Source organism: Mustelus asterias, unplaced genomic scaffold (genome assembly GCF_964213995.1).
Source record: "Mustelus asterias unplaced genomic scaffold, sMusAst1.hap1.1 HAP1_SCAFFOLD_987, whole genome shotgun sequence".
NCBI classification, from domain to species: domain Eukaryota; kingdom Metazoa; phylum Chordata; class Chondrichthyes; order Carcharhiniformes; family Triakidae; genus Mustelus; species Mustelus asterias.
The window spans coordinates 43,291-68,022 of NW_027590933.1; the positions used below are offsets into that span (position 1 = coordinate 43,291).

A 24,732-nucleotide genomic window follows, 5' to 3' on the forward strand; every position below is an offset into this window, starting at 1 on the left:
CCCATCAAACACTCCCAGGACAGGTACAGCACAGGGTTAGATACAAAGTAAAGTTCCCTCTACACTGTCCCCCATCAAACACTCCCAGGACAGGTACAGCACGGGGTTAGATACAGAGTAAAGCTCCCTCTACACTGTCCCCATCAAACACTCCCAGGACAGGTACAGCACAGGGTTAGATACAAAGTAAAGCTCCCTCTACACTGTCCCCATCAAACACTCCCAGGACAGGTACAGCACGGGGTTAGATACAGAGTAAAGCTCCCTCTACACTGTCCCCATCAAACACTCGCAGGACAGGTACAGCACGGGGTTAGATACAGAGTAAAGCTCCCTCTACACTGTCCCCATCAAACACTCCCAGGACAGGTACAGCATGGGGTTAGATACAGAGTAAAGCTCCCTCTACACTGTCCCCCATCAAACACTCCCAGGACAGGTACAGCACGGGGTTAGATACAGAGTAAAGCTCCCTCTACACTGTCCCCCATCAAACACTCCCAGGACAGGTACAGCACAGGGTTAGATACAAAGTAAAGCTCCCTCCCTCACCTGCATTCTGTTTGCGGAGTTGATCGGCCAGTTGGTAGTTCTGGGTCCTTAGTTCCAGTAGTTGAGCCTGGAGTGTAGATTTAGCGAGTGAGAGAGAAGGGAAAGAGATTAGGGAGAACCTTCCTTTCAATGTTGTGCTTAGAAAGGAATATTGTTTTTCTCCAGTCCCTCAGGAAGTCCCCAAGCTGCTCCTGGCTGATGATGGAGGTCACTGTTGTAATCAGGGATCTGCAGCTGGGTTTCCACACACAGCAAGATCCCACAAGCAGCAGCAAGATAATGACCCACATCAGAGTCACTGGTTGAGGAAGAAATATTGGTCCCAGGACATTGGGGAAGAAATCTCCCCCTCCCTTCATCCGATCATCGCCATTGGATTGTTTAAACCCAACCCAAGAGCAGATGGGGGTCTCAATTTAATCTCTCTTTCTGCAAGATGGCAACACTACAGTGCTCACTTTACACCACATAAATACTGTGGCTGCCAGAGGCTGGGAACCCTGTGGAGAGTAACTCACCTCCTGACTCCTCAAAGCCTGTCCAAAGGCACATGTCAGGAGTGTGATGGAACACTCTCCACTTGCCTGGATGAGTGCAGCTCCAATAACACAAGAAGCTCGACACCATCCAGGACAAAGCAGCCCCCCGTTCGATCGACACGCTAACCACAAACACTCACTCCCTCCACCACCGACGCACAGTGACAGCCGTGTGTACCGTCTACAAGATCCACTGCAGCCACTCACCAAGATGCCTTAGGCAGCACCTTCTAAACCCACCACCTCTACCATCGAGAAGGACAAGAGCAGCAGATACCCAGCACGGGTAGCTGGGGCCCAGCTACACTTCACATTCATTTCCTAAGAACCCCTTTCCAATTTTTAAGGACTGACACCCAAAAAAAGTAGTAAATTGAAGTCTTATTTCAACCCCCCAACACTTTAATCTTTAAAAAAATGTAGAAATTGAGATTCCATGACCGGGAAGTTAGTGCCCAACCTCCTGTTTGTTTTTGGAGCTGGTCCTATCCACCACCTGGAGGTTCCCCTCTGAGTCACTCACCTTCCCGACTTGGAAATATATCGGCTGCTCCTTCACTGTGGCTGGGGTCAAAATCCTGAAATGCCCTCCCTAACAGCACCGTGAGTGTACCTACACCACACAGGGGCAGCAGCGGGTTCAAGAAGGCAGCTCACCCATCACCTTCTCAAGGGGGGGGGGGGGTTAATTACAGATGGGGAATAAATGTTGGGTCTGGCCAGCGATGCCTACAAATTAAGAATCAGAGGGGCTTGTATGGAGTGGATATGAAGGGGCTGTTCCCCTCAGCGGAGAGCTCAGTAATCTGCGCACATCGATATTATAAATCACTGCAGTGCAGAAGGAGGCCATTCAGCCCATTGAGTCTGCACCAACTCGCCAACAAAGGATCCCACCCAGGCCCTATCCCTGTAACCCCATGTAATTACCCCACTAATCCACCTAACCTACACATCTTTGGACCCAGTCGGGCAAAACAGTCCACAGAATAAAGGCTGGCATCAAAATTCACAGCGGATACCGGGTTAAACACACTCCTGGACAGGACCAGCTCCAAAAACAAACAGGAGATGGAGGTTGAGCACTAACTTCCTGGTCATGGAATCACAATTTCTACATTTTTTAAAGATTAAAGTGTTGGGGGGTTGAAATAAGACTTAAATTTACTTCTTTTTTTGGGTGTCAGTCCTTAAAAATTGGAAAGGGGTTCTCAGGAAATGAATGTGAAGTGTAGCCGGGCCCCAGCTGCCTGTACCCGGCCTGAGTCACTAATTGAGGCCGGGGTCTGGGTTGCGGCCTAGTGGGCTGAGGGCGGAGGAGCCGCCTGGGCAAGGGACTGCTGCCGGATTTCCCTGTCTGCGCTGTCTGTGAGGCCCACCAGGGTGGAATTGCCCCTCATTCGCCCCCCTTTTCCCCGGTCTTTGCCCCCAGCCCCGCGTTACCTGCATCCGCTGGAACTCCTCCTCGGACAGAGCCTGCGCCATCTTTGCCGCAGCCGGTGCGGGCGTCCGCCGCCAACCACACAATTAAAGCGGCCCCAGCCCACCTTTACAAAGGGGGCGGGGAGATTCCCACCTGCCCGACCGCGTCCACTTTCACACCGCAGCCCCAGCCGAGAAACAAGGAGACAACAGCCAGGTGCGCGACCCGCTCAGCTGCGGACAACAGAAAAGACACTTTGTCAGCCGACGCCAATTCGCCTGCCACACCTTTAAGGAGGTTTTAAAGGGGAAGGCCCAACAACTCCCTGCCTCACCTTCCCCAGTCTCCCTTAAAGGGGCCACACAGGATAGTACCCAGACTGGCACCACACCCTCACCTCTTGAGTCAAGGGCAACACGGTGGCACAGTGGTTGTCACTGCTGCCTCACAGCGCCTCACAGCGCCAGGGACTCGGGTTCAATTCCCGGCTTGGGTGACTATCTGGAGGGAGTCTGCACGTTCTCCCTGTGTCTGCGTGGGTTTCCTCCGGGTGCTCCGGTTTCCTCCCACAGTATGGAAGATGTGCAGGTTAGGTGGATTGGCCATGGTAAATTGTCCCTTATTGTCCAAAGACATGCGGGTTAGGTGGATTGGCCATGCTAAATTGCCCCTTAGGAGGGTAAATACGTGGCATTACAGGGTTACGGCCTGGCTGGGATTGTTGCCAGTGCAGACTTGATGGGCTGAATGGCCTCCTTCTGCACTGTAGGGATTCTATGATAAGAGGTAGGGGGTTCGAATCACACTGAGGGAGCGCCGCACTGTGGGAGGGTCAGTGTTGAGGGAGCGCCGCACTGTGGGAGGGTCAGTGCTGAGGGAGTGCCGCACTGTGGGAGGGTCAGTGCTGAGGGAGCGCCGCACTGTGGGAGGGTCAGTGCTGAGGGAGCGCCGCACTGTGGGAGGGTCAGTGCTGAGGGAGTGCCGCACTGTGGGAGGGTCAGTGCTGAGAGAGGGCCGCATTGTGGGAGGGTCAGTGCTGAGGGAGCGCCGCACTGTGGGAGGGTCAGTGCTGAGGGAGCGTCGCACTGTGGGAAGGTCAGTGCTGAGGGAGCACCGCACTGTGGGAGGGTCAGTGCTGAGGGAGCGCCGCACTGTGGGAGGGTCAGTGCTGAGGGAGCGCCGCACTGTGGGAGGGTCAGTGCTGAGGGGGCACCGCACTGTGGGAGGGTCAGTGCTGAGGGAGCACTGCACTGTGGGAGGGTCAGTGCTGAGGGAGTGCCGCACTGTGGGAGGGTCAGTGCTGAGGGAGCGCCGCACTGTGGGAAGGTCAGTGCTGAGGGAGCGCCGCACTGTGGGAGGGTCAGGGCTAAGGGAGCGTTGCACTGAGGGAGGGTCAGTGCTGAGGGGGCACCGCACTGTGGGAGGGTCAGTGCTGAGGGAGCGCCGCACTGTGGGAGGGTCAGTGCTGAGGGAGCGCCGCACTGTGGGAGGGTCAGTGCTGAGGGAGCGCCGCACTGTGGGAGGGTCAGTGCTGAGGGAGCGCCGCACTGTGGGTGGGTCAGTACTGAGGGAGTGCCGCACTGTGGGAGGGTCAGTGCTGAGGGAGCGCCGCACTGTGGGTGGGTCAGTACTGAGGGAGTGCCGCACTGTGGGTGGGTCAGTACTGAGGGAGCGCCGCAGTGTGGGAGGGTCAGTGCTGAGGGAGCGCCGCACTGTGGGGCGGTCGGTGCTGAGGGAAATCTGACAGTTTTCTCCTGCCTTGAGGATTTAAAATATTTTCCTTGTTCTCTCTGTTTATTCCACACCCAATCCAAGCTGTCAGTGACTCCTCAATAAGAAGTTTAACAACACCAGGTTAAAGTCCAACAGGTTTATTTGGTAGCAAAAGCCACACAAGCTTTCGAGGCTCTAAGCCCCTTCTTCAGGTGAGTGGGAATTCTGTTCACAAACAGAACTTATAAAGACACAGACTCAATTTACATGAATAATGGTTGGAATGCGAATACTTACAACTAATCCAGTCTAACCACTGTGCTACCGTGCCGCCCACGTATTCGCATTCCAACCTGGTGTTGTTAAACTTCTTACTGTGTTTACCCCAGTCCAACGCCGGCATCTCCACATAGTGACTCCTCACCCACTGCACAGCTTCCCCCATTCCCCTTCCTGCCACTGTCTGTCACCTTCCCACCCTTTCCCCCCTCTGCACAGACCCCGCCCCCTGCAGTGTCCCCGCCCCTTCCCACAGTCCCCGCCCCTCTGCACAGTCCCCGCCCCTCTGCACTGTCACCGCCCCTTCCCACAGTCCCCGCCCCTCAGCACTGTCACCGCCCCTCAGCACAGTCCCCGCCCCTCTGCACAGTCTCCGCCCCTCTGCACTGTCACCGCCCCTTCTCACAGTCCCCGGCCCTCTGCACTGTCACCGCCCCTTCCCACAGTCCCCACCCCTCAGCACTGTCACCGCCCCTCAGCACAGTCCCCGCCCCTCTGCACTGTCACCGCCCCTTCTCACAGTCCCCGCCCCTCTGCACTGTCACCGCCCCTTCCCACAGTCCCCGCCCCTCAGCACTGTCACCGCCCCTCAGCACAGTCCCCGCCCCTCTGCACAGTCTCCGCCCCTCTGCAGTGTCACCGCCCCTTGCAGTGTCCCCGCCCCTCTGCACCAGCCCCGCCCCTCCCGCACAGTCGCCGCCCCCCTGCACAGATCCTGCACAGATCCCGCCCCTTCTGCACGGACCCCGCGCCGCTGCAGAAACCCCGCCTCGCTACGCAGACCCCGCCCCGCTGCTGAAACCCCGCCTCTCTGCCCAGACCCCGCCTCTCAGCACATACCCCGCCTCTCCCCCTTTCCTGCCCCTCCTCCTTGTTCCCCCCTCCCCCCCCGTTTCCCGCCCCAGGCGCCGCTCGCGCTCTGGCCCCGCCCCAGGCTCGCGCCCTTCCCGCCACTTTTCAAGCTGTACCGGTGGTGTGTGCGCGCGAGGGGGAGCGTCTTCCCGCCTGGAGCCGGGATGGCGGCGCTGGGTGAGGGAGCGGCACTGCAAACCCTCGCCTGGGCTCCGCATTGAGGGGCAACCACACCCCGACCCATCCCCTCTTCAGAAAAAGCGGAACAATTCCATTCAGAACCCCAATGGGTGGCCATTCAGCCATCCTGCCTATACTAGCCCATTCCAATTAACCCCTTCTCAGCTTCCCCTCAGCCTTCAGAAGATGGAAAACCTTCCCGAAGACCTCCCCAACACCAACATTCATGGCTTGAAGGCTTTGCCAGAGGGTGGCGCTTTCAGAAGGATCCGGAATTAACCATTTCCCCCCCTTCCCGTCCCTCTGTGTCTTGTTTTGTTTTCCCTGAAAAAGGACACCAGCATTGGAGACGCAGTTTTCCCCCGATTGGCTATCCCAAAATGGTTGACCGCCTGAAAGTGGCCACCCTGTTGGCCATCCCAAAATGGCCACCCATTTGGCAGCACCAAAATGGCCACCTGGTTGGCCATCCCAAAATGGCTGCCTGGTTGGCGACAACAAAATGGGCGCCCTGTTGGCCATCACAAGTGGCCACCTTTTGGCACTGCCAAAATAGCCGCCTGGTTGGCGTGCCAAAATGGCTGCCTAGTTGGCGGCACCAATCTGCCACCAACGCAGGCCACATCCCCCTCTTGAATCCCGGTGTGACCCATCATATACGCAGGAATCGCCGACAAGTTTACCCCAACTGGTTCCCCATCATTTTGACCGATTCTCCTTCTTTCTTTGAACAGGGCAAGCCACTCCGATCTTCGACAACCACATGGACCTGCTGACCGAAATGGAGCTGGGTATGAACACCCAGGATGCCAGCAGCGAACCCCCCACCGGCTCGGGGACACAGCGCAAGAGGAGACCATTCGACCCATCGTGTCAGCGCCAGCTCTTCCCAGGCACCATGCGACTTCACACCCAACCCCCGCCCCCCCTCCCTCTTGAAGGTTGCCATCAAATCTGTATCCGCCTCCCTGTCTCGCATTGCATTCCACATCCTAACCACCCTCATGGTATTAAAAAAGGGTTTCTCCTCACGTCGCCACTAATTCCTTCGTCAATCGTCTTTTATCCCTGGAACCCGTCGAGATATTTTCTCTTTATCTACTTTATCTAAATCCTTCATTAGTTTAAATGCCTCCTGATTGCCTTCTCTAACCCTAAGTTTATTTGTTGCCATATCCTAGCTCTTCCATCCGGCACCCTTTTGGAAGTTGACCAACCTGTTGCACCCACTCCATCATTCAGTACGACATGGGCCGACCTTGGGCTTGATCATAGGAGCTGACTTTCCCTCAGCTCCCCACATGCTTGGATTCCCAGCAAAGAGGCCAGAAATCTGGCTATCCCAGCTCTTAAATGTCTTCATATACAGAGCATCCACAACCCTCTGGGATAGAGAATTTCAAAGATGCCTCGAAGTGAAGAAATTACCCCTCATCGCATTCCTAAACTATCGCCCCACCCACCGTCCCTTATAAGACCATAAGATACAGGAGCAGAATTAGGCCATTCGGCCCATCGAGTCTGCTCTGCCATTCAATCACGGCTGATAAGTTTCTCAACCCCATTCTCCTGCTTGTTCCCCATAACCTCTGATCCCCTTACCAATCAAGAACCTATCTACCTCCGTCTTAAACACACTCAATGACCCGGCCTCCTCTGTGGCAATGAATTTCACAGATTCACCACCCTCTGGCTGAAGAAATTCCTCCTCATCTCGGTTCTAAAGAGTCATCTCTCCACTCTGACTCTGCACCCTCGGGTTCTAGTCTCTCTGACCAATGGAAACATCTTCCCCACATCCACTCTATCCAGGCCTTTCAGTATTCTGTAAGTTTCAATGAGATCCCCCACCTGCCCCCATCTTTCTAAACTCTATCAAGCACAGACCCAGACTCCTCAGATGTTCCTCATGCGTCAAGCTTTTCATTCTGAGACTGTGTCCACACTCACCCCAGTGTTTTAGATTCCCTGCCCAGTGTCCATCCTCTCGAGCCCTTTCAGAATTTTGTAGGTTGCAATCGCCTGTCAGTGCTCACTAATGCATTAAGCGTACCCCTGTGCAGACACAAAATTGGGGTGTTTAAAGTGCATGTGTCATTTGAATGTCCAGGTTTGCGCTGTACGACCTTTGAGTGCAACCAACTGGGAGGCCAAAGGTCCCAACGCAACATTTCTTTTTATACTTTCAAGGGATGTGGGGGCATCGCTGGGCGATGCCAGCATTTGTTACCTATCTCTAATTGCCCTCTTGAACTGAGTGTCTCGCTTGGGCCATTTCAGAGGCGCATTGCTGTATGTGGGATCTGGAGTCACAAGTCGGCCAGACGGGTAAGGGCGGCAGATTTCCAAAGATCTGCGGGTTAGGTTGATTGGCCATGCTAAAATGGCCCCTTAGTGTCCTGAGATGTGTAGATTAGCGGGATTAGCGGGTAAATATGTGGGGGTAGGGCCTGGGTGGGATTGTGGTCGGTGCAGACTCGATGGGCCGAATGGCCTCCTTCTGCACTGTAGGGTTTCTATGATTTCTATGATTGGCGGGTAAAATATGTAGGGATATGGGAGTAGGGCCTGGGTGGGATTGTGGTCGGTGCAGATTCGATGGGCCGAATGGCCTCTTTCTGTACTGTAGAGTTTCTATGATTTCTTTCCCTAAAAGGGACATGAGGGAACCAGATGGGTCCCAGGGCCTGATGGCATCTATCCTCGACTGCTCAGGGAGACGAGAGGTGAAACTGCTGGGCCTCTGACGGAAATCTTTGTCACTTCTTTGGACACGGTTGAGGTCCCTGAGGATTGGAGGATAGCGAATGTGGTCCCGTTGTTTAAGAAGGGTAGCAGGGATAACCCGGGAAATTATAGGCCGGTGAGCTTGACGTCCGTGGTAGGGAAGTTGTTGGAGAGGATTCTTAGAGACAGGATGTATGTGCATTTAGAACGAAACAATCTCATTAGTGACAGACAGCATGGTTTTGTAAGAGGGAGGTCGTGCCTTACAAATTTGGTGGGGTTTTTTGAGGAAGTGACAAAAACGGTTGATGAAGGAAGGGCTGTGGATGTCGTCTATATGGATTTCAGTAAGGCATTTGACAAAGTCCCACATGGCAGGTTAGTTAAGAAGGTTAAGGCTCATGGGATACAAGGAGAAGTGGCTGGATGGGTGGAGAACTGGCTTGGCCATAGGAGACAGAGGGTAGTGGTCGAAGGGTCTTTTTCCGGCTGGAGGTCTGTGACCAGTGGTGTTCCGCAGGGCTCTGTACTAGGACCTCTGCTATTTGTGATATATATAAATGATTTGGAAGAAGGTGTAACTGGTGTAATCAGCAAGTTTGCGGATGACACGAAGATGGTTGGAATTGCGGATAGCGAAGAGCATTGTCGGGCAATACAGCAGGATATAGATAGGCTGGAAAATTGGGCGGAGAGGTGGCAGATAGAGTTTAATCCGGATAAATGCGAAGTGATGCATTTTGGAAGAAATAATGTAGGGAGGAGTTATACAATAAATGGCAGAGTCATCAGGAGTATAGAAACACAGAGGGACCTAGGTGTGCAAGTCCACAAATCCTTGAAGGTGGCAACACAGGTGGAGAAGGTGGTGAAGAAGGCATATGGTATGCTTGCCTTTATAGGACGGGGTATAGAGTATAAAAGCTGGAGTCTGATGATGCAGCTGTATAGAACGCTGGTTAGGCCACATTTGGAGTACTGCGTCCAGTTCTGGTTTGCGCACTACCAGAAGGAGTGGAGGCATTGGAGAGAGTGCAGAGAAGGTTTACCAGGATGTTGCCTGGTATGGAGGGTCTTAGCTATGAGGAGAGATTGGGTAAACTGGGGTTGTTCTCCCTGGAAAGACGGAGAATGAGGGGAGATCTAATAGAGGTATACAAGATTATGAAGGGTATAGATAGGGTGAACAGTGGGAAGCTTTTTCCCAGGTCGGAGGTGACGATCACGAGGGGTCACGGGCTCAAGCTGAGAGGGGCGAGGTATAACTCAGATATCAGAGGGACGTTTTTTACACAGAGGGTGGTGGGGGCCTGGAATGCGCTGCCAAGTAGGATGGTGGAGGCAGGCACGCTGACATCGTTTAAGACTTACCTGGATAGTCACATGAGCAGCCTGGGAATGGAGGGATACAAACGATTGGTCTAGTTGGACCAAGGAGCGGCACAGGCTTGGAGGGCCGAAGGGCCTGTTTCCTGAGCTGTACTGTTCTTTGTTTTTATGACAATTGATGATAGTTTCATGGTCGCCATCACTGAGACGAGCTTTCAATTTTCATTTAATTTGATTTGATTTATTATTGTCACATGTATTAACATACAGTGAAAAGTATTGTTTCTTGCGCGCGATACAGACAAAGCATACTGTTCATAGAATACACAAGGGAGAAGGAAAGGAGAGAGTGCAGAATGTAATGTTACAGTCATAGCTAGGAGTGTAGAGAAAGATCAACTTAATGTGAGGTAGGCCCATTCAAAAGTCTGACAGCAGCAGGGAAGAAGCTGTTCTTGAGTCGGTTGGTACGTGACCTCAAACTTTTGTATCTTTTTCCCGACGGAAGAAGGTGGAAGAGAGAATGTCCGGGGTGTGTGGGGTCCTTGATTATGCTGCTGCTTTTCCCGAGGCAGCGGGAAGTGTAGACAGAGTCAATGGATGGGAGGCTGGTTTGAGTGATGGACTGGGCTTCGTTCGTGACCCTTTGTAGTTTCTTGCGGTCTTGGGCAGAGCAGGAGCCCAGACCAAGCTGTGATACAACCAGGAAGAATGCTTTCTCTGGTGCATCTGTAAAAGTTGGTGAGAGTCGTAGCTGACATGGCAAATTTCCTTAGGCTCCTGAGAAAGTCGAGGCGTTGATGAACTTTCTTAACTATCGTGTCGGCGTGGGGGGGACCAGGACACGTTGTTGGTGATCTGGACACCTAAAATCATGAAGCTCTCGACCCTTTCTACTTTGTCCCCGTTGATGTAGACAGGGGCATGTTCTCCTTTACGCTTCCTGAAGTCGATGACTATCTCAGTTTTGTTGACATTGAGGGAGAGATTATTGTTGCCGCACCAGTTCACCAGATTCTCTATCTCATTCCTGTTCTCTGTCTCGTCATTGTTTGAGATCTGACCCACTTGGGTGATGTCATCATTCAAAATTTTATTGATTGAGTTTAAATTCTCCCAGCTGCTCTGGTGGGATTTGAACCCGTGCCCCCTCCCCGAGCATTAGCCTCTGGATTACCGGTCCAGTTATGTTACCACTGCACCACCCATTCTATTTGCGATGGATAAAACATGGACACCTATTGACAATAGGTAGATTTGCAACATTTTTCATCTTGGCTGCGGCTAGAATCATGGCAGTACAGAAGAGAGCCATTCGGTCCATTCAATCCACTCCATCTGTATTTAGGAGCAATCCAGTTAGCCCCATCATTCCCCCTATCCCTGCAGTTTTCTATGAGACATAGGAGCAGAAGTAGGCCATTCAGCCCATCGAGTCTGCTCCACCATTCAGTAAGATCCTGATTGATCTGATGTGATGATCCTCAACCCCCACTTTCCCACTTTTTCTCCATTACCCCTCGATTCCCTAGCTGATTAAAGATCTGTCTGTCTCCGCCTTGAACTCACTCAGTGACCCGGCCTCTACAGGCCTCTGCGGGAAAGAATTCCACACACTCACTCCCCTCCGAGAGATGAAATTCCTCCCCATCTCTGTCTCCAATGGGTGACCCCCCTTACTCTGAGATTCTGCCCCCTGGTCCCAGACTCTCCCACAAGGGGAAACACCCTCTCAGCATCCACCCTGTCAACCCCCCCTGAGAATCCGATATAGAGTCTGGTCCCAGACTCTCCCACAAGGGAAAACACCCTCTCAGCATCCACCCTGTCAATCCCCCTGAGAATCCGATATGTCTCAATAAGGTCGCCCCTCATTCGTCTAAACTCCAACGAATACAGGCCCAACCTACTCATAGCAATAAGTCTCCAGCCCCCCTCGCAGTGCCAATCACCCCCAAGCTTGCAGCGCAGACACCCCTGCAGGCAGACCCCACCCTCAGCCCGCCCTGATCACTGGCTTCCCTCCTTCCCCCATTGATCCCAATGGCAGAGCGGCAGCGGGAACCTCTATCCCCACTGATCGCCCCCTGGGGCCCGCCCCCATATGCTTAGCCCACCTGGCACTGCCCCATACCTGATGGGTTGTGCCAAGGTGCCTCCTGGGCATGGGCACTTTGCCCCTTGGGCAATTCCTAGGGGGAACAGGCTGGCACTGCCAGGGTGCCAATGCCCAGGGGGCACCATCCGCCCTCCCCGGGGGCCCCAATTGCCCCCACCTTCACTCCAGCGTGGTCGGGCCGCGAGCTCCCCGTTAGTGGGGATCAACAGTAATCCCCGCTGGAGTGAAACACTCTGACGGGGTGGGAAATGCATTTAAATAGTATGCTAAATACTATTTCAGTGATGACCTCGCCTCCCAGCCGATCTCTGGCACAGACACCACCGGAAATCCGGCCCTGGGAGACACAGCGCGAATGCCCGCGGGAACCCGGCGAACCAGCCGACACGCCATTCTCCTGGCCCACTGCGCTAAAATAGTGAATGCAGCGGGATGGGAGAATCGCGGCCAATGAGTCTGGTCTGTCCCTGGCTAATGTCAAACAAATTGTCTTTCAGGGAAGAAAGTGGAGCCCAACCTTGGGGAAATTGTGAAAAAAATCAAAGTCTTAATTGAAGGTAAGAGAAGATTTACCGAACGTACTTATCCTTCCACGGGGATGTGCGCGTCGCTTGGAGAGCCGGTATTTGTTGTCCGTCCCTAATTGCCCCTTGGAACTGGATGGCTTGCTCGAGCCATTTAAGGGGGGGGCGGTGGGTGGGGAGGTGATGGCCCAGTGGTATTATGACTAAACTATAAATCCAGAAACTCAGCGAATGTTCTGGGGACCCGGGTTCGAATCCCGCCACGGCAGATGGTGGAATTTGAATTCAATAAAAAATATCTGGAATTAAGAATCTACTGATGACCCGTTGTCGGGAAAAACCCATCTGGTTCCTTTAGGGAAGGAAATCTGCCGTCCTCACCCGGTCTGGCCTACATGGGACTCCAGAGCCACAGCAATGTGGTTGATGTTCAACTGCCCTCTGAAATGACTGAGCGAGACACTCCGTTCAAGGGCGACTAGGAATGGGCAATAAATACTGGCCCAGCCAGCGATGTCCCACGAGTGAATTTTTAAAAAAAGAAAGAGGGGCAGTTGAGAGTCAACCAAGTTGCTGCGTGGGTCTGGAGTCACATGTAGGCCAGACCGGGTAAGGATGGCAGATTTCCTTCCCTAAAGGACATTAGTGAACCAGATGGGTTTTTACGGCAATAGTTTCATGGTCGCCATCACTGAGACCGAGTATCTTTAAAAATCTCAGATTTATTAATTGAACTTAAATTCCACCAGTTGCCATAGTGGGATTTAAACCCCTGTGCCCCCAGCATAAGTGGCACAGTGGTTAGCGCTGCTGCCTCACAGCGCCAGGGACCCGGGTTCGATTCTCGGCTTGGGTCACTGTGTGTGTGGAGTTTGCACGTTTTCCCCGTGTCTGCATGGGTTTCCTCCGGGTGCTCCGGTTTCTTCCTGCAGTCCAAAAATGTGCGGGTTAGGTGGATTGGCCGTGCTAAATTGCCCCTTAGTGTCAGGGGGACTAGCGAGGGTAAATTCATGGGGTTATAGGAATAGGACCAGGGTGGGATTGTGGTCGGTGCAGACTCGATGGGCCAAATGGCCTCCTTCTGCACTGTCGGGATTCTATGAAGCCTGTCTCTCTGGGTTACGAGTCCAGTGACATTCCCACTATGCCACTGTTTAAAAAATAAATGCATAAAAAAGTTACTGTTATGCAGTTTCAGCAGGAACCTGCGGATTCCAGGATATCTGATCAGGATGGGTGGGTGGTGGAGTGTCTGAATGGCTGGGGCGAGGTGGGGGTGGACAGGGAGGACTAGTAAGCGGGGAAGCGGCTAAGCATGGCCAGCGGAGAGTAATCATTCCTCTCCCTGACCCACAAGCAGCGCTGTAAGATGTTTACATTTTCATGTTGCAGCTTTATAAAACTTTGGTTCGGCCGCACTCAGAGTATTGCATTCAATTCTGGTCACCACATTACAGGAAGGATGTGGAGGCTTTGGAGAGGGTGCAGGAGAGGTTTACCAGGATGCTGCCTGGATTGGAGGGTAGGAGCTATAAGGAGAGGCTGGACAAACTGGGGCTGTTTTCTCTGGAGCGGTGGAGGCTGAGGGGAGACCTGATAGAAGAATTTAAAATGATGAGAGGCACAGATAGGGTTGACAGTCAGAATCTTTTTCCCAGAGTTGAAATGTCTAATACTGGGGGCACTAGGGTGAGAGGGGGGAAGTTGAGAGGGGATGTGAGGGGTAAGTTTTTTACACAGAGGGTGGTGGGTGTCAGGAACGCGCTGCCTGGGGTGGGGGTGGAGGCAGATACGATCGGGGCGTTTAACGGGCTTTTAGATAAGCCCAGGAATATGCCAGAAACAGAGGGATATGGAGCAAGGGCAGGGAACAGGGATTAGTTTAATTTGGCCTCATGTTCAGCACAGCATGGTGGGCCGAGGGGCCTGTCTCTGTGCTGTAATGGGCCGAGGGGCCTGTCTCTGTGCTGTAATGGGCCGAGGGGCCTGTCCCTGTGCTGTAATGGGCCGAGGGGCCTGTTCCTGTGCTGTAATGGGCCGAGGGGCCTGTTCCTGTGCTGTAATGGGCCGAGGGGCCTGTTCCTGTGCTGTAATGGGCCAAGGGGCCTGTCCCTGTGCTGTAATGGGCCAAGGGGCCTGTCTCTGTGCTGTAATGGGCCGAGGGGCCTGTCCCTGTGCTGTAATGGGCCGAGGGGCCTGTCCCTGTGCTGTAATGGGCCGAGGGGCCTGTCCCTGTGCTGTAATGGGCCGAGGGGCCTGTCCCTGTGCTGTAATGGGCCGAGGGGCCTGTCCCTGTGCTGTAATGGGCCGAGGGGCCTGTCCCTGTGCTGTAATGGGCAGAGGGGCCTGTCCCTGTGCTGTAATGGGCCGAGGGGCCTGTCCCTGTGCTGTAATGGGCTGTGTTCTATGTTTTCCACCCAGCAGCCCTCGCCTCCTGGTTGCTGTCGGATTTTCCTGGGGTCCTGGGAAACTGGATTAAATCTGAGGCATAACATTTAAATGACTAACCCAACCCCAGGGAGCACGATGCCTCTTGAAACTGGAAGCGGACGATTTGGAGTTGGGACAGAGACACACGTCACCTGTTCCAAACCCATCTATTTTCTGTTGTAGCGGCGGGGGGGTGGTGGGGGGGGGTGTGCTGAGGTGGGTTAAGCCCCTTTTGGTGACGTCTGTGCAGCAGCAACACACTTCTGAAGAGCTGTGTTGGCAGCTGGAGCAGGCCTGCCCACCCTCGAGGCAATAGAACTGTGTGGCACCAGATTAAAGAAGATGAAAGCACAATTAAGGAGCATGGGAGGGAAACAAAACCCAGCAAGTAATCGTTGCAGAAACAGAGTTAGACGCTGGTCTTTGATCCCTGGTGAAAGCGAGTCTTAAAATCCTGCCCCTCCGATCCGTCTGCAGCCTTCAGGCCACCGTGTGAGAGGTTGGCGCACAAAGATCTTGGGTGCAAAGACCGACCCTCATTCAGCTGGACATTGGCCATCAGTCCAGACCAGGTCAGAGGTCAATGAAGCGGGTCACACTGTGGATCAAAGTTGGAATGTTGGGAAGGGTCTTGTTGATAGCAGTGGGGGGGGGGGGGGGGGGGTGCTCAGTGGAAGGAGTTTTAGCTGAGAGCTAACTCACGCACCGAGACTCCCCATGCCCAGACCAGCCGGCCAAACTGGATAGTGTACCAAGCGTTCAGGGGGGGAAAAACGTCCCTCACTTCAACGAGCCTTGTGCCACTCTCCCCAACCCCCTCCCACCTGCCAACACCTAAACACAAACCCAGTGTCGGAATGTGGTCTTCAATGTCACTCACTCGCGCTGGCACAGTGGTTAGCACTGCTGCCTCACAGCGCCTGTGATCCGGGTTCGATTCCCGGCTTGGGTCACTGTCTGTGCGGAGTTTGCACGTTCTCCCCGTGTCTGCGTGGGTTTCCTCCCACAGTCTGAAAGACGTGCTGGTTAGGGTGCATTGGCCGTGCTAAATTCTCCCTCAGTGTTACCCCAACAGGCGCCGGAGTGTGGTGACTAGGGGATTCTCCCAGGAACTTCATTGCAGTGTTAATGTGACACTACTAAATAAACTTTCAACTTTAAATTCTATTTCAGAGAAGAGGGTGAAGGACGAGGAGCTGAAAGAATTGCAGGAACACCAAGGAGCCATGGAAAAGCAACTTGATGAGTGTATGTATGCAGAGTGATGGGGATTTAGTGAAATTCCTCACGGATTAACAGGCCAGAGCAGCAGTTTGCGGGCGGCTGTTTCTTGTTCTCAGTAAGAAGTTTAACAACACCAGGTTAAAGTCCAACAGGTTTATTTGGTAGCAAAAGCCACACAAGCTTTCGGAGCTCCAAGCCCCTTCTTCAGGTGAGTGGGAATTCTGTTCACAAACAGAGCTTATAAAGACACAGACTCAATTTACATGAATAATAGTTGGAATGCGAATACTTACAGCTAATCAAGTCTTTAAGATACAAACAACGTGAGTGGAGAGAGCATCAAGACAGGCTAAAAAGGTGTGTATTGTCTCCAGACAGGACAGCCAGTGAAACTCTGCAGGTCCAGGCAGGCTGTGGGGGTTACAAATAGTGTGACATGAACCCAATATCCCGGTTGAGGCCGTCCTCGTGCGTGCGGAACTTGTTGTCAGTAACAGCTTTCGCACTGCATTGTCTCTCCCCCCATGTAACACTTAGCAAGGTTGTTAAATAAAAGCTTCAGGTCAACAACTGCCACTTTTTCCTGAAGATCTTGCAGTGGGGTTGTGATTACAGTCCGCTGACAACCATGTCATAACCACTGCCACATCGTAGGCTGCTGCCAAAATGGAGGCGGGGGTGAGGCAGGGATAAATAAAACATGGTTCAAACCACGCTATGAAAGACAAGTTTCTGGTATTGCCCAAAATTTACTTAGAGTGAGTCAGGAGATAAGTATAGCCCTCAGGCTCCCGGGACTTCCAGCTGAAATCTCAGAGACTGGATCATAGAATTCTACAGTACAGAAGGAAGCTAGGCAGCCCATCGAGTCTGCACCCACCACAATCCCACCCAGGCTCTCTACCCATAACCCCATTCATGTACCCAAGCCAGTCCCCCTGTCACTAAGGGGCAATTCAGCATGGCCAATGCACCCTAACCAGCACATCTTTCGGACTGTGGGAGGAAACCAGAGCACCCGGAGGAAACCCACGCAGATTTGGGGAGAACGTGCAAACTTCACACAGACAGTGACCCAAGCCGGGAATCGAACCCGGGTCCCAGGCGCTGTGAGGCAGCAGTGCTAACCACTGTGCCACCAAAATCTTCTTGTAGGCAGTCACTCCCAAATATTCGCCGCTCTCAGTACATCTCAATTGGTTTGGGACAAAGCAGCCCAATTTCCTCCAAAATATCAGTGCAGAGGCGAGGACAGTCCAAGCTGTAACTCTGTCACTCTCTTCCAGGGTTGCTGCTGCATTTCTCTGTCACCGGTGTGGGCATCACAGGCAAGGCCAGCATTTGTTACCCATCCTGTATTGCCCTTGACTCTCCAGGGCCTGTCATTACCGAGTCCTGGACGCTATTGTCTGGCTCGCTGATCGTTATCACTTCACCAGTCAAGGTTCTCCCCTGCGAGAATCACATACAGTCCCCACCAATGGGCACCAGACACGATGGCCTTACCAGGTGAAGGAGGGGGGGGGGGATCGGAGGCCATTGAAGCCCCCCCGGTGATCAGGGGGAGAGCCACACAACCCCCCCCCATGATGACCCCTGACTTGACCCCTTCGTGTTCTACCCCTCCACGACAGGCCCTGCACGAGCCCCCTGCATAACCCCTCTGGCAGAACCCCCACTCAGGCCCCACCTCCTTGGCACTGCTCCTGGCACACCGGCAGTGCCCAACTGGTATGGCCAGGATGCTCGGTGGGCATTGCCCAGCCATGTCCCCAACCACCCGGGGGGGGCTTCAATGGCCTCTGAGCCCTCTGGCGTGGCCATTGCGCCTGGGCTCTGGTAGTGGAGATCAGTAGGGATTCTTGCCAGTCTCTCGCCATGCCAAAAGGCTGGAAGGTCCCGCGAGCTGGGAGAACCCAGCGTTGAACGCATATTTAAATGCTACTTTATACAGGCTAATCAGCTTCGCGCCCTTCCTGGGAACAATCCAGTTTGTGCCATTGGAAAAGGGCCGGGACGTTTGCAAACCATTTGGCACCAAACACGAAAGCGATTTTTAGTCCCGTGTGCTATGCTCCGGGATTGGTGCGATCTGTGCCAGGCATGACAAGCTCGGAAAATCACCCCCTAGATTCCTGTTCCAGATTTTTATTTATTTTTTATTCATTCAAGGAATGTGGATGTCGCTGGCTAGACCCAGCATTTACCGCCCCCCCATCCCTAATGACCCCCCTTCAGAAAATGGTAGGTGAGCCGGCTTCTCGAAGCCGCTGCAGTCGCCATGTGGTGTAGGTACACCTGTGGTGCTGTTAGGGAGGGAGTTCCGGGCTTCTGACCCTAGCGACAGTGAAGGAATGGCTGATAGATTTCCAAGTTGGGACGGAGAGTGGTTCGGAGGGGTGGTGTTGCCTGGTATCTGCTGCCCCTTGTCCTTTGTGGGTTTGGAAGATGCTGCCTAGATGCGGGGGAGACGGAGTGGGGGGGATGGGGGGGGGGGAGAACCTGATCAATGCGCGTCAGGACCTGGTGGAGTGGGTGTGCTGGGGGGAGGGGGTAGGATCGATTGTGGGGTGGTGGGGGGGGGGAGAGGCTCCATTGTGGAAAGCTGATGTCTCTAATTTCTGACGCTCTCTGAATGTCTCTCCATTAAAATGCCTTTTCTGTTTCTCAATATAGTAAATCAGGAAATCTTTCACCTGCAGGGCAGCTGCAACACCAAGGAAGGTAAGAGGGAAGCAGCTGACAAAAGCTCAGCAGATTTCAGAACACTTTATGCACATGGATTCTACTGACATGTAGCTGAGCTGATGTGGCCTGAAATGACCCACTGATGTACATATTCAGAGCCACTGTCACCTTCGGAGCCACAGACAGTGTCGTCCGTCACCTGCTGCTGGTCCGAGACTGGTCTGCTCTGGCTGTCACAATGCACAGACATTTGATTCGACACGGACCCTCAATTCCATGGTTATACAGTTCTCACTTCCTCACTCCCCCCATCCACATTTCTCCTTTGTACTCTGCACCATTCCCTGCTCCAGCCGCCCCCCCCCCCCCCCCCCCCCCGCTTCATTCCAGTATACCACTGCCTTACAAATCCAGCCTCATCCACCATCTCTTCCTTCACGCACTCCCCCTTCCAAAATGCATTGATCATCCTCCACCCCCTCCGCAACGCTCGTCTCTGCGCACGGTCCATCTGCCCAGCCTTGGCCACCTCCGTCCTCCCCTGCTTACTCCAAACACTTCACTCAAACACCTTTCACCAACAAACACTCCCCCATCAACCCGTTTCCTGCAATACTCAGCAAATACTCAGCAGCTCAGACAGTGTGGAGTATTTTATACAGTTAATACTCAGGAAATACTCAGCAGCTCAGACAGTGTGGAGTATTTTATACAGTTAATACTCAGCAAATACTCAGCAGCTCAGACTGTGGAGTATTTTATACAGTTAATACTCAGGAAATACTCAGCAGCTCAGACAGTGTGAAGTATTTTATACAGTTAATACTCAGGAAATACTCAGCAGCTCAGACAGTGTGGAGTATTTTATACAGTTAATACTCAGCAAATACTCAGCAGCTCAGACAGTGTGGAGTATTTTATACAGTTAATACTCAGGAAATACTCAGCAGCTCAGACAGTGTGGAGTATTTTATCCAGTTAATACTCAGGAAATACTCAGCAGCTCAGACAGTGTGAAGTATTTTATACAGTTAATACTCAGGAAATACTCAGCAGCTCAGACAGTGTGGAGTATTTTATACAGTTAATACTCAGGAAATACTCAGCAGCTCAGACAGTGTGGAGTATTTTATACAGTTAATACTCAGGAAATACTCAGCAGCTCAGACAGTGTGGAGTATTTTATACAGTTAATACTCAGGAAACACTCAGCAGCTCAGACAGTGTGAAGTATTTTATACAGTTAATACTCAGGAAATACTCAGCAGCTCAGACAGTGTGGAGTATTTTATACAGTTAATACTCAGGAAATACTCAGCAGCTCAGACAGTGTGAAGTATTTTATACAGTTAATACTCAGGAAATACTCAGCAGCTCAGACAGTGTGGAGTATTTTATACAGTTAATACTCAGGAAATACTCAGCAGCTCAGACAGTGTGGAGTATTTTATACAGTTAATACTCAGGAAATACTCAGCAGCTCAGACAGTGTGGAGTATTTTATACAGTTAATACTCAGGAAACACTCAGCAGCTCAGACAGTGTGGAGTATTTTATACAGTTAATACTCAGGAAACACTCAGCAGCTTAGACAGTGTGGAGTATTTTATACAGTTAATACTCAGGAAACACTCAGCAGCTCAGACAGTGTGGAGTATTTTATACAGTTAATACTCAGGAAGTAGCCAGCAGGTTAGGCAGTGGTTTGGGAGTGGGAGGGGGAACCAGGACAGTTTGCAGCACATCTGTAGTTATTGCAGGATTTCTTTGACAATCAGTTGCCACCTTTGGTATTTTGACTCTGCTTGCATTGGTAAAGTTTTGTACCACCCACGGTGGCGTTCATTGAGCCCGGTCTCAGGAATGCTGCTCCACCTGATATCAGTAATGACTTATAGCTGCCACTTTGCCCTGTCTCTTCCTCCTCGCGCTGCTGTGAGCTGTTGCCGAGTGACAGAGAACAACTTCCCACACTGGGGAAACGGTGCAATAATTCTCTCCCAAAAAGAACCCTTTCACTTTGTTTGTGACAACCCTTCGGACAGAATTCCAGTACAATCCATTGCAAATCACCCAAGTTCAGAAGGAAAAGCTTGCATTTGTACGTTACCTGATTCAGGATGTCCCAAAGACCATTCGAACCAGTCACCTACTTCTGGAACACGAGTTGCTGCCCTCATGCCAAAACCATTCCAAGAGATTGACAAGTGTAACTGGTGCACTGAGACAGTGGGCTCTGGATTCAAGCCCCCAGCACATCTCAGTGCAGCGTGGAGCAATCCCTTGAACAATGTATAGTACCGCAAGTCTGAAAGACATGCTGGTTAGGGTGCATTGGCCATGCTAAAATCTCCCTCAGTGTACCCGAACAGGTGCCGGAGTGTGGCGACTGGGGGATTTTCACAGTAACTTCATTGCAGTGTTAATTTAAGCCTACTTCTGACACTAACAAATAAACTTTAAAAACTTTTGCATGAGATGTGCAGTAAAGGACTGTGCAAATAGCGCAGAAAGAATTAAGGAGCGGCTGGAATATGTTCTGCTGTATTGTTCGCCTGTATGACATTTCCTCAGAGCATGTGGTACTTATGTTACAGGTTTGAAGCAAGTCTATAGACGAGCACGTTGTGGTGGGGTGAGGGGACAGAGAGCGGGGGGGAGGGAAGAACTAAATGGAAGGTGTGTGCAGGCGGGGAAGATTAAATAAACAGCTGTATCATCCCCCAAACCGTGTTTCTGAGTGTGGAGGAGTCTGCACCATGAGCAAGTGAAAGACAGACAAGTCTGTCACGCGCCAGGGACCTGGGTTCGATTCCCGGCTTGGATCATTGTCTGCACGTTCTACCCATGTCTGCATGGGTTTCCTCCGGGTGCTCTGGTTTCCTCCCACACTCTGAAAGACGTGCTGGCTCGGTGAATTGGCCGTAATGAATTGCCCCTTAGTGTCAGAGGGATTAGTTGAATAAATAAGTGGGGTTACAAGGATAGAACTTGTTGGGATTGTGGTCGGTGCAGACTCGATGGGCTGAATGGTCTCCTGCACTGTAGGGATTCTATGATTGTAAGTAAATTGCTGTGTGATCAGGAAGGAGTCTTCCGTGCCCTGGATAGTGAGAGGGGAGGATGTGAAAGGTGTTGGATCTCCTGTGGGGAGGGAAGGGAAAGAGGGAAGGTGCAGCCTCTTAGGAATGCGGACAGGAGCGGAGAGGAAAATATATTCCACGTTGTCCCGGTCCTCAGTCACCGGGACCAGTTTCCCTGAACATTACTTTCATTTGTGACGAAGGAACGTTGTTCTGTGAGAACTGACAGTCAACTGAGCAACAATGATTGCACTTGAGAAGATATTTATAAGTGTGAGGGAGTTTTGGTAAAGTGATAAAGGTGAAATCTAAATACAAACACTTCCTTCCCTGAAACTGCTGGTTTCAGTGAAGCATGCTGCCTGTCCTGTGTAAGAATGCTACCACACAGGTTTGTGTTTATAATTGGCCCCCAGACAAATCTGCGCCTGCAACAAGGAAAGGAGATGTCCTGTCATTGTGGCTGGGTGCTAGTTGATGGGGAGGGAGGAGGGGGTGGGGAAGCTCAAAGGGGGCAGTGGAAACTGGGGAGAGAGGGGGGGAATACGTCAGTGTTTTAAGCGGCTGTTCTCAGTTCCCTCTCCAACAATCTTCCATTCCAGCACATCTCAAACGGCTGTGTTTCCAGTACGAACAGTGTCAAGCTCAGACTGAAAGGTAAGGGAGGAAGCTGAATTTAAAATGTGCCTCTCCCACCCAAATCTCCGTCCAGAAAAACCAAACACCAAGCACCTGCTTCCATTTGCAGAGGCTGTGTGTGCTTGTGTCCTCCAGCCCCAGGCATGGCCTTTCCCTTCTGCTCTGTGACCTCCATCCAGTGGGTGTGATGGGGCACGGTGAGATTTGTACATTTGCCTTGCTCATTGGGTTTCAACTTCCCTGGAGATGGCTTTTCCAGCCCCTTGTGGTACCTCAACTGCCCCCCACCCCCACCTCCCCAACTCAACATCACAGCAAATCATGAAGCCGCCACATGCTCCATTCTTCGAATCATACAGTGCTCATAACAGAATCGAGGCCATTCGCCCTGTTGTGTCTGTGCTGTCTCTCTGCAAGGGCAACTCAGCGAGTCCCACCCCTACCCCGCCCCATCCCCTGTGGTCCTGCAAATCTTTCCCCTTCAGGCATTTGTCCAATTCCCTCTCGAAAGGCACGATTGGATCTGGCACCTCCCAGGCATTGCATTCCAGATCCTAACCACTCGCTGCATAAAGAATGTTCCTCATGGCGTTGCCTTTGGTTCTTTAGCCAGTTAAGTACAACCAGAAGAATCAGGAACATTCACCGCTCGAGCCTGCCCTGCCATTGATAAGATCACGGCTCATCTGAAAGTGGCCTCTACCCCAATTGCCCGATATCAGTGTCCCTCTCAGGCTGTCAATAGTGAAGATGCGGATTGCAGTGTGTGCAACGGATGTGTGCGAGGTTCAGACACGTTCCGAGTCCTGACACATCATCCTGGACAGCAGCCCGGTACTAAAGCCCAGCTGAGACTTTTCACTTGTAAACTCCCAGTGTGGCCTCGCTGGCAATGGCCTTTCACCAGTTATCTGGCCGGTTCTTCCAGCACGCTCTTATTATCCGATAAAGGCAAAGGCATTGGGAGCGACTATCAGATAACTGACGCAAAAAGTGACTAAATGCCCAGTGTGTCACTCATCACAGCGGGACATGTCACCACTGGCAGCCAATTCTGGTTGCACCGTGCTGATATCCTCCCCAGGAATGTTCACGTCCCTTTGTGTGATTTGTTTAGGCAGCTGAAAGCAAGCAGAGAGAGCGAGCAACGGATCGAAGAATTGACGACTCAGATCGAGGGAGAGAAGATGAAGAGGAGGAAAGAAAGGTAACCAGGATCAGTGTTGCTGGCGGTACCTGTCCACTGGAAGTTACATCTTCTTTTCATTCTTTCCTGGAATCTGGGCCAGACCAGCATTTGTTCCCATCCCGAATTGCCTCTTGAACTGAGTGTCTCGCTGTGGCCATTTCAGAGAGTAGCTAAGATTCGACCACATTGCTGTGGCTCGAGTCACATGTTGGCCAGACCGGGTGAGAACGGCAGATTTCCTTCCTTGACCGACATGAGTGAACCAGATGGGTTTTTACAACAATCGATGATAGTTTCGTGGTCATCATCACTGATTCAATTCCAGATTTTATTAACATTGAATTTAAATTTCACCAGCTACCATGGTGCGATATGAACCCATGTCTCCCCCAGAGCAATAGCCTAGGGCCTCTGCTTTACTACTTCAGTAACATTACCGCCATGCCACCATCATCCCTCCACGTTCAGTCCCACACTCTCTGACTCGTCATGAAACCAGTCACACTTAAATTCCAGGCCCCAAATGATTCGTCCCTATGAGTCCACACACTCGACAGGCACAAAACCAGTTTCCTGCTGCAGAACACAGTTTCAATTGATGGACAGCAAGCGTGAAACAAACACTGGGAAAGCCTCGGCACTGCCAGGGAAGGGCAGGAAGAGGGTGTGTGCTGAGAACAGGGAGGGCATGGGGCTGGAGCTACTGATGTACTCCCTCAGGCAGACAGCTTGCTGCGGAGCAGCCTCAGGAAGCTGCAGACCTGTAAAAAAAAAAAGGACAGTGATGGAATTATGCAAAGAGTGTCCCGGCTGCACATTCAAACACACACCTCAGCCCACATCAGATACTCTTTAAAAATGTTCCTCCAGCCCGAGCCATTCATCCCACCCTGGATCATAGAGTCACAGAGGTTTACAGCCATGGAAACAGGCCCTTCGGCCCAACTTGTCCAGGCCGCCCTTTTTTTTAAAAACCCCGAAGCTAATCCCAATTGTCCGCATTTGGCCCAGATCCCTCTATAACCATCGTACCCATGTAACTGTCTAAATGATTTTTAAAATACAAAATTGTACCCGCCTCTACTACTACCTCTGGCAGCTTGTTCCAGACACTCACCACCCTCTGTGTGAAAAAATTGCCCCTCTGGACACTTTTGTATCTCTCCCCTCTCACCTTAAACCTATGCCCTCTAGTTTTAGACTCCCCTACCTTTGGGAAAAGATATTGACTATCTAGCTGAT

The 24,732-nt window shown here is 52.1% G+C and overlaps 2 protein-coding genes across 3 annotated transcripts in view; one reads left to right on the top strand and one right to left on the bottom strand.

Moving 5' to 3' along the window:
• Positions 1 to 4,695, bottom strand: part of gripap1 (GRIP1 associated protein 1) — a 45,302-nt gene extending 40,607 nt beyond the window's left edge. The window contains exons 1-3 of the mRNA XM_078205793.1: positions 4,652 to 4,695; positions 2,535 to 2,747; positions 553 to 619 (exon numbers count right to left, since the gene is read on the bottom strand). Coding sequence (XP_078061919.1) covers positions 553 to 619; positions 2,535 to 2,576 — 109 coding nt within the window. The 5' untranslated portion in view covers positions 2,577 to 2,747; positions 4,652 to 4,695. The remainder of the gene's footprint in view (positions 1 to 552; positions 620 to 2,534; positions 2,748 to 4,651) is intronic.
• A 743-nt stretch (positions 4,696 to 5,438) lies between these two features.
• The window catches only part of LOC144487716 (synaptonemal complex central element protein 1), a 36,074-nt gene continuing 16,780 nt past the window's right edge, over positions 5,439 to 24,732 (top strand). The window contains exons 1-7 of one of the 2 annotated variants that reach the window (XM_078205795.1): positions 5,439 to 5,535; positions 6,273 to 6,479; positions 12,211 to 12,270; positions 15,841 to 15,915; positions 18,568 to 18,615; positions 22,265 to 22,319; positions 23,419 to 23,508. In XM_078205795.1, coding sequence (XP_078061921.1) covers positions 5,523 to 5,535; positions 6,273 to 6,479; positions 12,211 to 12,270; positions 15,841 to 15,915; positions 18,568 to 18,615; positions 22,265 to 22,319; positions 23,419 to 23,508 — 548 coding nt within the window. In that variant the 5' untranslated portion in view covers positions 5,439 to 5,522. The remainder of the gene's footprint in view (positions 5,536 to 6,272; positions 6,480 to 12,210; positions 12,271 to 15,840; positions 15,916 to 18,567; positions 18,616 to 22,264; positions 22,320 to 23,418; positions 23,509 to 24,732) is intronic. The other variant, XM_078205796.1, reaches the window with a different exon arrangement.